This window comes from Clinocottus analis, unplaced genomic scaffold (genome assembly GCF_023055335.1).
Source record: "Clinocottus analis isolate CAN_PGR_092001 unplaced genomic scaffold, fCliAna1.0.p SCAF_20, whole genome shotgun sequence".
NCBI lineage: Eukaryota > Metazoa > Chordata > Actinopteri > Perciformes > Cottidae > Clinocottus > Clinocottus analis.
In genome coordinates, this window is record NW_027175932.1 from 16,253,684 (window position 1) to 16,266,903 (window position 13,220).

A 13,220-nucleotide genomic window follows, 5' to 3' on the forward strand; every position below is an offset into this window, starting at 1 on the left:
ATTACAGGTATGGGAGTCCTGGTAATGTGACAAAGGAGTACTACGAGTTTGCAGACTTTTTCATGAAGACATATGCAATTGGCATACAGCAGGTAAGCCTGTGTCACCGGGACTGGACGATGCTGGTGGAGATCAGATCAGGAATCTTGTGAGCCCCCTAACTCCTAATAAGATAAGATAGTCCTTTATTAGTCCCTCAGTGGGGAAATTACGGGATTACAGCAGCCCTTATTCACACATATTTAACTAGAGATAAGATCAAGTAATATAAATAAACAATAGAACGGTAATAAAAACACAATTTAAATATTAAACAGTAAGAAACAACAATATGAAATATACAGAAGGAATAAAATAAATCGTAAAAAATGTGTATAAAGTATAAAAGTATCGCACCAGGTGAGGTTAAAGTGTTCAGAGTGGTTTTGTGGTCTACTGGGGGCTCAGCTGGTTGTGCAGCCTGATAGCAGCGAGGAGGAAGGACTTGCGGTATCTCTCCCTAAGACACCAGGGATGAATGAGCCGGTGGCTGAAGGAGCTGTGCAGCACGGCCAGGTGGGAGACGTGGTTCATCAGGGATGAGAGCTTGGTCATCATCCTCCTGTCCCCCACCACCTCCACAGTATCCAGAGGACGCCGCAGCACGCTGCTTGCCTTCCTCAGTTTGTCCAGTCTCCTCCTGTTAGCTGCCGAGATGCTGCTGAGCCAGAAGACACTCCATAGAAGATGACTGATGCCACCACAGAGTCGTAGAAGGTCTTCAGGAGAGCTCCCTGCACCTTAAAAGACCTCAGTCTCCTCAGCAGGAAGAGTCTGCTCTGTCCCTTTTTGTAGAGTGTTTGTTGCATGGTCCGACCAGTCCAGTTTATTGTTTACATATTATTACGCAGGGTCGTTTATCTGTTGCTCCTTTACACCTAATAATTCAAATGTGAACCGGGCTCATCCGTCAGTCTTGTCCCGATGCTAACGGGATCTATGTCTGGTCTGCACAACATCACTTTAAGATAAAAGTGTGCAATAAACAAATTTTTACTTCATTTTTGAATTTGGGCCATAATGACATTAATCGCAGAAAAATCTGTTAAATCTTTTCAACTTTGCCCAGCCCTAATTATCTATTACATCCTCAGCATGGTCACACGTACAGCAAGCGATATTTGTGTGATGCGATGCGAAGATGCATACTGACCTGCTGTAATTGGCTAATGGCATTTTAATTGTACTGTAAGTGCATAAGCTTAAGGCAAATATTAAGCTATTTACAATGTATTTAATGTCCTTGGTTGTGTTGGTATGGAACAACTTTGTTTTTTTTTATTCAATTCCAAATGTTTCAAATTGCATTTAAAATCCCCTTTTTTTGTTGTATTTGAGGTACCATTTGAATTGATAGTGGTTTATTTAATAAAGGGACAGTGCGTATAAATATAAACATTTCTGTTAAAAATGTTTGCAACATTTTCCACTACGTATTGCATTCATGCTCATCTCAAAGGTTCTTGCAGACGGACACTAACCTTCGATCCTTGATTTGATGGTGTCTTTATTTCGCAGTCCTTCAAGCAAAACCCCTGCACGTTCAAGGAAAGCCTCATGTATTTTCTATCTATTAAGTTTCCAACATTCAACCATACGCATTTGCCTTCTGTAGTCTGATTTCAGAGGTACATAGTTTCTTAAATGTGCTACTCTACTCTGAATATTTTCACACGCACGTGCAGGTTTCTTCTTGCAAGAAAACCAAACTTTTTGTCCAATTGGGCTAAAAGGAACAGCTTAATATGTACAGTGTGGTGTCCTCTTTGCTAGATGTTTGCTGACGTCAATATTTTTCTTTATTTGCTTTCTCATGTGTCACTGGAAAAAGAATCCTGGTTTGCCCATGCTGCCATGCATCATTGCCTTTCCCTGGCTTATGTTTCCATGATTATCTTTTGGTTTCTCCATTGTCTCTAGTGTCATGTGTTGTCTGTTCAGGTCCTGCTGAAGGTCGTGGACCAGCACCGGCAGAAGCAGTACGTTACTCCTCGCGTCCTGCAGCAGTGCCTCAACTACCTCAATCAGGGCCTGTCACACTCACTGACCTGGAAACAGATGAAGCCACATATGCAGGTAGGAAAGTCATAAAGGGATGTGATGAAGAGGTACTGACACTATTGTTTATAAGGAACAAATTTAACTATCTTTTTATAAAATGTATTACGTTGCATTTCATATTTCGAACCAGACCTAGTCAAACTTGTAATGTCTTCAGTTTGTGAAAGTTGGACATCAGAGGCATGCAACGTTTCCTCTATCACTAGTGGCACATGTCTTTCCTTGTTAAATGTCTTCTTTTCCTTCTTATTGATCATCTCTTCCAGACCATATGCCAGGACGTCATCTTCCCTCTGATGTGTTACAAAGATGAGGACGAGAAGCTTTGGCAGGAAGACCCTTATGAGTACATTCGCATGAAGTTCAGTGAGTACGCTCCAATAATCTCTAAACTCGCTCAGCCAAGAGAAACATGATGCCTGTTGGCTAGTAGACAACACAGTAGACAACACAGTAGACAACACAGTAGATAATACAGTAGATAACACAACCTGTCTAGTGGCAAATATCAAAAATAACCACCAGTAAATGTTGTTGATTCTTGTTTGAATTATAATGCAGTAGTTTGACATACACTAGATTATTAGCGCACAGGAAGAACTCAGTGAAATGGATTGGTCTTTGTTGTCCAATCAGTAGAGACTTTGCAGAAGAAATGAGTAGTGAAAGGTTTCTGGTGACGCAGTAATGGAAGGGGAGTGATGCAGAACCCCCTGGAGTCTCAACACTGGTGGTGGAGAAGGATGAGCAGGACTGGAGGTGTCTCATAGTGCTGCAATGATTACTGACAGCAGCAGAGAAAACAATGAAGTTTGACAACAATAAAAAATAATAAATTATAAAGTTTTATATTGTCATACTATATATACAAACAAACTATAGTTTGTTGATCAAGAATAAAGATCAAGAATAAAGACAATGTTGACATTGTGTTGCTAGGTCAACTAAAAGCAGGAGTACGAGGCTCTTGAATCAGTCTGTGTGGCTCATGTGGTGGAGAGTCCATCCTGTAATCACAAGGTAGCAGGTTTGATTCCTGACCTCTACTCGTTGGGTTTCCATTTTAAACCCATATCTTTTGCTGTGTTCACACTGAGCGTCCTCACTAAGCTGTACTGCTAGATCACCTCATCCTCACTGCCCTGGAGCTTTATTTCTGAGCGTTCAGCTCCATCACTGCTATTGTAAAGAGTGGTCAATTGTTTTTGAATATATAGTTTGATTCCATTGTTTTCTCTGTTGCAGACCTCTATGATGACCAAGCCCTACCAGCCACCGCTGCCCAGAGCGTCCTCTGTAAAGCTGCTCGCAAAAGGAAGGAGGTGAGGAAGCAGCCCTGAAGGAATGAGTACATTTCCTCAACTCTGGCGATTCTTCAGTTTGTAGACATCGGCTCTTTGCCGGAGTACATCCATCTTTTGAGACGTTATACTTTTCCTCTACAATACTTGTGTCTGATGACTGTGGTTACTGCTGGGTCAATAATGTGACATGCAAAGCACAGCAAAACTATTCCCGTAGTTTCTTTTCCTAAGTCAGTGCTTTTTTGCCAATCTTTACTTTAATTTAATACTCTGCTTGATTTGATTTAAAGCTGCACTAATCACATTTTTTTATAATAACAATGTAATTTGAACGGCGGTTTTTGTAGCGACGAACCCACCGAGAACTGTCACTCACAGTTTTTCCTCAATTACACAACCTCTTTATTTGTGTTTTCTGGCCTGCAAACTACGCTTTCGTAATTTCTGTTTGCAGCTGCAGCATGTGGCTGTGTTTATTGAGAAAGATCTGACTCACCGTACGCTATCTGCAAAACCTTCCCCTTGGGGAGGGGCAGTACCGAGTGTGTCAGTGACCACAGTTACGTGTGGTCAGTGCATCACAAGGTGCCATAAAAACACTCAATTAGACGCATATTGAAAATGCACATACATGTCCACAACATTGCCACATTTAAAATAAAGCGTACAGAATTTCCAAACGGAACAGGATGTACATGAACCCTATCAAGTTCAGAATATTGTCATTTTTGGAATAATAGTTGAATATGTGTGTGCATGTAAATGTAGTTATGAATTTGTGTAGCCAAAGACTGAAGTTTACAAACATGCAGTGCATTGACAATACAGATGGATGATGGATGGATGGATGATGGAGGGAGGGATGATGGATGGATGATAGATGGAGGGATAGAAGGAGGGATGGATGGATGATGGAGGGAGGGATGATGGATGGATGATAGATGGAGGGAGGTGGGGAGGGAGGCATGATGGAAGGAGGGAGGGAGGATGGATGAATGATAGATGGAGGGAGGGAAGGATGGATGGGCCTAAAGGGAAGCATGGGACAATTGTACTGTGAGGCAGTCGGCTCTGCTTTCAAAGAAGAGCAATGCCTGTTTTGTTTTGTGTTGAATATATTAGCTTAAAGGTATTTAAAGATTATTTTTGCAGTTTGTCATAGGAATTTAAATTGTATTGGAATCAGCCCTAAAATAATTAAGGCCCAATCCCAATCTCCCCCCTAAACCCTCGAGCCCTGAGCCCTCAGGGGTTCACTGAGTCAGCTCCAAGTGGTTGAGTGTGAGAGTCTTCAGGGCTTGATGGTGTAAACATGAACGACAGCACTTTGCTGCAACATCACGTGACTACATACACAAATATTGTGTACAACTCTTTATTCATTGACTTGAACGTCTTCCTCACAAGATGAGAAGTCATTTTAAATTATGTATTTACTAATGTTGCACGGTATAACGATACTACAAAAGTACCGCGCTACCCGTACGTTAAAAATGATACGATTTTGCATATTTGAAGTATCGGTACTTTCTCAAAATAGCACTTCCTTTAAACTGCTAGCCTCTTTCTCTCTCTCTCTCTCTCTCTCTCTCTCTCTCTCGCTCTCTCTCTCTCTCTCTCTCATGCTGCATGCAGAGAGAGCATGGAGATAGAGCTCAGGTGGGCAGGGCTTAAGGCTCCGTCCCTGATGACGCAGCAGCAGCAGCAGCTATCACGACAGCTGCTGCTGCTGCTGCTGCTGCTGCTACTGCTGCTGCCAGGTGAGACATGGCCGGAGCTCAGGAGCTCTTGCCGACCGGAGACGCCAGGAGTGTAATCTGGAGATACTTTGGAGACAGTGCAGACTGTGAGGGAAAGCTCACTGATACCGATAGACCCGTCTGTAAAACGTGCTTCAAAGCAACGCAGACAAAGGGAGGGAACACGGCAAACATGGCCAAGCAACTTTCAAGCAGACAGCCCGAACTTTTTAAAGAGTTTAACGAACGACAGGTAAGCAAATGTGATTATAAACATGAAAAACCCCGAGCTCACCCACATGCAGCCACGAGGAGCATGAGCCCAGTTTGACTACAAGCATCTATGATCATGAGGTCAGAACGCACACAAAAGTGTCCCAAATGAAACACAACTGATGCAACATGGTGACATGCTGCTGGAGCCTGAGGGTGCATCTTGAGCTAATGAGTTCAAGATTATTAATAAGTGCCTTTTCAATAAAGGAGAGAAATTACCCTTTAATTATATGTCAATATTTAATGTACCCATATGATAGCTTTAGGTTTTTTTTCAACTCAAACACACATCTGTAAAATTATTATTATTAGTAGCAGTAGTATGGAGTATTATTATCTACAATTGCTCATACTTATGGAAATAACTATATAGTCATCCAGACAATAGATCTACATAGCCGTGTATGATCAATGCTATGATGGCACCATGTAGTTTTCATTAATATCTTGCTGTGTGCTAATACTAATATTCATGCCATTTGTCAAGTCTTCAAAAAGATGGGCAGAAACAAGCTGGTCAAAAATGGAACCATGAAGATGTTTTATTTATTACTATTATAGATAAATATACCAGTATCGTATTTATGGTATATCCAATTCTAGTATCATATCGTAAGTATCGGTATCGTGATATTAATGGAAGGTATCGTATCAAAGTCATAATTTTGATATCGTGACAACCCAAGTATTTACTCGTTTTTGTCAAAACAAAATGTTTAATGAATGTATGTATTTATATGTATATATATTTATATATACACTGCCTGGCCAAAAACTAAGTGTCCACCTGGATGTAACTCCTACTGCCTACTGCACCAGCCTGAGGGGGCAGTGCTGTGATCTGGGGTTGCTGCAGTTGCTCAGGTTCAGCAACGACCAGGTTGTTCCATCAATGGATGTTTTCTTCCCTGATGGCACGGGCATATTCCAAGAGGACAAAGCCACAACTCATCAGGCTCAAATTGTGAAAGAGTGGTTCATCATCATTTTTACACATGGAGTCCAGACCTTAACCCCATTGAGAATCTTTGGGATGTGCTGGAGAAGCTGTGCAGCGGTCAGACTCTACCATCATCAAAACAAGATCTTGGTGAGAAATGAATGCAACACTGGATATAAATAAATCTTGTGACATTGCGGAAGCTTATTGAAACGAATGCTATAATCAAAGCTAAAGATGGTCCAACGAAATGTTAGTGTGTGACCTTTTTTTTGGTGGCGACATTTTTTTGGCCAGGCAGTGTGTATATATATTCAACGGCGTTAACTATTTGATCCTTTAACGGCGTTAACTATTTGATCATGCGGTAACTGCATTTCTTTTTTTTTTGTTGCATTAGGTGGGGCTTATCACTGTGAACCTCTCCAGACGTAGTTCAGACCTGGCTTACAGCTCTCTCTCGGCCCGTTTGAGGTCAAACATGAAACATAAATAAATAAGATGCAGCTATGAATGAAATACAACAACACTACTTTCACTTTGTAGTGGTGTATGTACGTGCTTTTACTTTGAAGTGGTTTATATATGTGCTTTTATTTTGAAGTGGTTTATGTATGTGCTTTTACTTTGAAGTGGTTTATGTATGTGCTTTTACTTTGAAGTGGTTTATGTACGTGCTTTTACTTTGAAGTGTATATGTGGTTAGGGTGTGTATATACGTGCGTGTGCTTCCGTAGCCTCACCAACAGGCAGCGTTGAAGACTTTTAGACTTGAGCCTGAGTTGAGCGGTGCTGCTGCGAGCTGCTCTGCCTCACAAACAGAAACACAGTCAGTCTCTCAGGAGCCTCGCTGCAGATCACAGTCCACACTGAACATTAATGCTCAAAGCTGCTGACCCCGCGGTCTGATCCATGCAGAGCACTTTAAGTCAGCATCACTTCTGGATCTTTACTCTTCTCTCAAAGAGGAGAACTTTCCTCACATCACAAGATGTTCAGTGCACTTGTTCAAGACAACACAGACTGGACTTTATCACTGAGGAAGAAAAACTGAAAACATGAAAAACACTTATTGCTTTTGTATAAAGTGAATCAACTGCTGGTCTTTAACATCTTTAAGGTAAGAAACAGACTGAACATGGACCAAAGAAGGAGTGGTTTGTCCCTCACAGGGACCCTTACTACTGAACATGGACCAAAGAAGGAGTGGTTTGTCCCTCACAGGGACCCTTACTACTGAACATGGACCAAAGAAGGAGTGGTTTGTCCCTCATAGGGACCCTTACTCCTGAACACACTGTTTATGTTGTTCCCTGATAAAATATTAATGTTTCTTATGGTACCTGTTCATAAAAAAGGAAACAGATTTATAAACTATATATGTATGTATGTTAACTTGCTGTTGCTCCAGAGTGATGTTATATTGTTCTGATAACATTACTTTAAGATAAAAGTGCACAATTCACTAGTTTTACTTCATTACTAAATGTGGGGCATAATGCCATTAATTGCGATTAATCGCTGAAAAATCAGGCATTTTTTTTCAACTTTGCCCAGCCCTAAAAGTGTCAAAAGCCATCTTGAGGTCAAGAAAAACCACTGCTACTACAAGAAATATTTTTTGTGTCCTGCATGGCCACATGCAAAACAGTATTTCTCATAAAAAACTTCGTTTGACATTTTACAAGCTTGAATTTCTGCATTATCCTTTTCTACATTTGAGCTTTGTGTTTTTCTCTTGGCAGGTTCTTCCTCAGATGATGGAGTTCTGTCACCAGATACTGATGGACCCATCTGCTGACCCTCGTAAGAAGGATGGGGCACTCCACTGCATCGGAGCTCTGGCGGAGCTTTTACTGAAGGTGCACATCTGCAGTTACATCTGTGTGTGTTTGCCCCGTAACACACGTTTGGATGGAGCCTGTAAGTTCAAAGTTATTTTAGTCCTTTTGCTGCCTCGTGTTTAAAAAATCTCTGTTTTGTGTGTATGCATCTCTCATCCTACAGAAGCGGATGTACAGGGAGCAGATGGAACTGATGCTGCAAAACTATGTCTTCCCTCTGCTTAACTCTCCTACGGGTTACCTTCGAGCCAGGGTGAGTGTACCTTTGCATACCTTCTTCAAAGAGATAATTTTTTGGTCGATATTGCAGACAGACATTCCATTAAAGCTGTGTGTATATTAAACATGTACATGTACTGTGTATAGATGTATATACTATGTATATAGCAGCGGCGGGTCATCAGGGCCAGCTAAGCCTTCTCTGCTGGCCTAAACACCATCACAAAGTTCTAGCTATTTTATAATCAAAGAAGAAGAAGAAGAAAAAATAAATACTGAAAAGTTATCCACTGCATGTATTCTAATGATGTTTTCATGGAGCAGTCTGTTGCTGTTCAGGCCAGCGAGCTGTCTCTGGCCAAGGACCTTTAACCTCTTTATCCAATCACATCTCACCTCTGTCCCTCTGTATGTCTCTCTCTCTCTTCACCTGTTAAACTCTACAGCTGGTGTAATGACCATTTTCACGGCCCGCCACTGGTATATACATGTACGAAAAGGGAGGCCACACTGATTCCCTGAGGAAATGATAATCCTCATCCGATATTGGTATATGGCCTTCGGTCTTTTATCTCGCCCCGTGCTAAATGGTTAGATTTCGTGTTTTTTTTGTTTATGTTCTAAATAAGTTCTAGGTTTTTTGAGGGCTGTAACTCCTCTCAACGCGTATCGTAAGACAGTATGCATATCGTCTCCACCTTCTCTCTTCCTATTGACACCATTATTACGAACTGAGATACCTCTTCACCCAGAGGTACTAACCTGAAGTCTTCCCCCAGAGGTACTTGCCTCAAGTCTTCCCCCAGAGGTACTTGCCTCAAGTCTTCCCCCAGAGGTACTTGCCTCAAGTCTTCCCCCAGAGGTACTTGCCTCAAGTCTTCCCCCAGAGGTACTTGCCTCAAGTCTTCCCCCAGAGATACTTGCCTCAAGTCTTCCCCCAGAGGTACTTGCCTCAAGTCTTCCCCCAGAGGTACTTGCCTCAAGTCTTCACCCAGAGGTACTAACCTGAAGTCTTCCCCCAGAGGTACTAACCTCAAGTCTTCCCCCAGAGATACTTACCTCAAGTCTTCACCCAGAGATACTTACCTCAAGTCTTCACCCAGAGATACTAGCCTCAAGTCTTCCTCCAGAGGTACTAGCCTCAAGTCTTCACCCAGAGATACTTACCTCAAGTCTTCATCCAGAGGTACTAGCCTCAAGTCTTCATCCAGAGGTACTAGCCTCAAGTCTTCACCCAGAGGTACTTGCCTCAAGTCTTCACCCAGAGGTACTAACCTGAAGTCTTCCCCCAGAGGTACTAACCTCAAGTCTTCCCCCAGAGATACTTACCTCAAGTCTTCCCCCAGAGATACTTACCTCAAGTCTTCACCCAGAGATACTTACCTCAAGTCTTCACCCAGAGATACTTACCTCAAGTCTTCACCCAGAGATACTTACCTCAAGTCTTCACCCAGAGATACTTACCTCAAGTCTTCACCCAGAGGTACTTACCTCAAGTCTTCCTCCAGAGGTACTAGCCTCAAGTCTTCACCCAGAGATACTTACCTCAAGTCTTCATCCAGAGGTACTAGCCTCAAGTCTTCCCCCAGAGGTACTAGCCTCAAGTCTTCCCCCAGAGGTACTTACCTCAAGTCTTCCCCCAGAGGTACTTACCTCAAGTCTTCACCCAGAGATACTTACCTCAAGTCTTAATAACCACAATAAACATAAGCAATGACCCCCTTTCAAGCATTTCTAGTCCCAAAATCATGTTTTTTGGTTCAGAAATATAAAAAAATGACCTGCTTTGACCTGACTCTTTGTTACACCATGAGCTTCATGTAATTACTCTGACCGTCTCCTTCAGCATGTGGCATCTAAAGCGCAGGACCTCGAAGTGCAGAAAAAAACAACGGTTACAGCTTCGCAGCTTTAGACTCCAATATTGATCACACTACTCGTAGATTCACACGGTCTGTACGGTTACAACCATAGTACTTTGAGCGAAATCCGCCGTTCTTAGGGGTACTAAATTAGTGAATTAATGAAACGTTATAATTGCTGAATCATGTTGAGGAGCTTACGGAATTAGATGGATAGATAATTACTTTATTGATCCGCGAAGGGAAATTCAGGGTCCAAGTAGCTCAAGACATCACACAACATAATATATACATACACACACTATTAAAATGGATTGTCAAAAAAAAACAATTAAAAACAAGTTGGGTTAGGAGAAGTCCAGGCTGGGATGGAGGGAGGGGGGCGTGTTGTGCAAACGGCTAACATAGCCAGTAGGCATGTTGTGCAGGGGGCTAACATAGCCAGTAGTCAGTAGGGATGTTGTGCAGGGGGCTAACATAGCCAGTAGCGGCGTTGTGCAGGGGGCTAACATAGCCAGTAGCGACGTTGTGCAGGGAACTAACATAGCCAGTAGGGGCGTTATGCAGGGGCCAAACATAGCCAGTAGCCAGTAGGGGTGTTGTGCAGGGGACTAACATAGCCAGTAGTGGCTTTGTGCAGGGGGCTAACATAGCCAGTAGGGGTGTTGTGCAGGGGGCTAACATAGCCAGTAGCCAGTAGGGGTGTTGTGCAGGGGGCTAACATAGCCAGTAGCCAGTAGGGGCGTTGTGCAGGGGGCTAACATAGCCAGTAGATAGTGAACCCCGTATATAAATTGTGAGTGAGTGGGTTTGGGCCTGTGCATGTTTGAGGGAGTGGAGACTATGCAGAGAAGTCTAACACAGTAGCTTTGATACACTTTGACAGGTTGAACAGTTGTATGGCTGTGGGATGAATGATTTCCCCAGCCTATCGGTTCTGCATGACAGTGAGCGCAGTCTGCAGCTGATCACGCTCTTCTGTTGCATGATGGTACCCTAGAGTGGATGGTTTCTATTGTCCATGATGGTGAGCAGTTATTACAATATTAACTTTTGTTTTTACATTGGACACTCATTTCGCCAGTGACCCTTGCCAAAACAATAATTACTGACATGATTGGGGTCTGTCCGTCCTCGTAATCTCTGGTCTGCTTTATCTGAACGTTTTCCTGTCCCTTTTGACCGAGGTTTACTGGAGTTAACTCTCCCAATACTCTCTCAGAAGACAACATTTCCACGACCACGGTTCTCACCAAAACATGCTTTTATGAATCCGGATAAACTCATCTGCCAATCTAGCAGCGTCTGTAACCTTTCTTATCTTCCATTCCTGAATGTAGTTAACCACACGGGCAGGCAAAGCATTTTTGAACTCTTCAATCAAGATTAATTCTTCCAGGTCCTCCACAGTATTTATTACTGAACCTCTCAGAAGGTCTTTAGAGACTCAGGAGGTCTCAGTGTTTTACTGAACCTCTCAGAAGGTCTTTAGAGCCTCAAGGCTGATTTATACTCAGGTTTTACACAGAGACGCAAGCATGCAAGACACGCATGGCCGACTATGCGTGGTCAAATCGGCCATTTTGCGTGCTTGCGTGCGTCACCCCAAATTTCTGACTATCCGTCAAAGCGACGCGAGCCATACGCAGCCCGGAAGGCTGTGATTGGTCCGATAACCGCATCCTTTCTGAGTCTCATTTCCGGTTTCATAGCATAATACCTCTGTTTTTAAAAGCCACAGCAGAAACAGGAACAATGGATCCTGTTGAAGAACGTTTGGCTGAAGAGGTCCACAAATATGAGCATTTATAAAACCCGTCTGACGGAGTATCAGGACACAAAGATGGAGGTGAATTCCTGGAGGGAGATAAATGTGAACGTTGGTGTGCAGGTCGACTCTAACGGTCGTTGCGCCACCTACTGGTCTGGCGTATGGAAAACGCAGGAGAACTAAAAATCAAAACGAGTCCGTCAATCCGACTGCGTGGCCTGCCGCAGTTGGAGTCGCAGAAGTATAATTCAGCCTTCAGGGGGCCTCAGTGTTGTACTGAACCTCTCAGAAGGTCTTTTGCTCCAGCACCAGTTACATATTTTTTAGATGTGGTTTTTCGATTGAGCATCTGTCGATCATGTTTCATATGACATTTTCTGGTTAGTATTTAGTCTTTGTAATGTGTCATTTTGTCTATTGTTGTCTGTCTGAGTCTATTGTTCTCTGTAGGGGTTTTTGGTGGCAAATAAGTTTCTAATAAAGTTATGTAATCTAAAAAAAACCCACTGGATGGACTGAGATGAAACACGTATGGGTGTTGTATTGATCTGAGCGTCTGTGCTGTGTGCAGTCGTGCTGGGTGCTGCACTGCTTCAGCCCACTGCGTTTCCATAATGAGCTGGTGCTCAGGAATGCCGTTGAATTGGTGAAACAGGATCTGATTGATGACAAAGAGATGCCTGTCAAAGTGGAAGCTGCAATGGCGCTACAGACGCTGGTCAGCAACCAAGAACAAGGTATGTTGAGGAATTTATTATTTTACAGTAATTGGTAGTTTAAACATTTAAAATAGTTAACCACTTCAATGAGCTAATACTGCCGTAAAATTTCAGAATAGAAAACGGATGAAAAGAGTTTAAAGGATGATGCAAACCACTGGAATATGGCTGATGCAAAAAGTGAAAACATTATCATGAAATGAATGTACACTTATTTTGGAGAAGACTTTTTTTCTTGCTTTACCACAGTTTTATCAAATTATATCAAACTAAATTTACTTTGATTCATGCTCTTTTATGCAAATTTTTGAAGCCAAGCTGTACATCAGGCCGTACATTCGGCCGGTCATGCAAGAGCTGCTGCATGTGGTGAAAGAGACGGAGAATGATGACCTGACTAACGTAATTCAGAAAATGATCTGCGAGTACAACCAGGAGGTGGCCGC

General features: G+C 42.5%; 1 protein-coding gene across 2 annotated transcripts in view; it reads left to right on the top strand.

Moving 5' to 3' along the window:
* Window positions 1-13,220, top strand: part of ipo8 (importin 8) — a 51,834-nt gene that overhangs the window by 16,024 nt on the left and 22,590 nt on the right. For both annotated transcript variants that reach the window (XM_068587134.1, XM_068587135.1), the window contains exons 8-15: window positions 8-92; window positions 1,981-2,115; window positions 2,367-2,466; window positions 3,346-3,422; window positions 8,105-8,221; window positions 8,367-8,456; window positions 12,627-12,792; window positions 13,088-13,220. The exon at window positions 13,088-13,220 is cut by the window's right edge and continues 28 nt beyond it. In XM_068587134.1, the coding sequence (XP_068443235.1) occupies window positions 8-92; window positions 1,981-2,115; window positions 2,367-2,466; window positions 3,346-3,422; window positions 8,105-8,221; window positions 8,367-8,456; window positions 12,627-12,792; window positions 13,088-13,220 (903 nt within the window). The remainder of the gene's footprint in view (window positions 1-7; window positions 93-1,980; window positions 2,116-2,366; window positions 2,467-3,345; window positions 3,423-8,104; window positions 8,222-8,366; window positions 8,457-12,626; window positions 12,793-13,087) is intronic.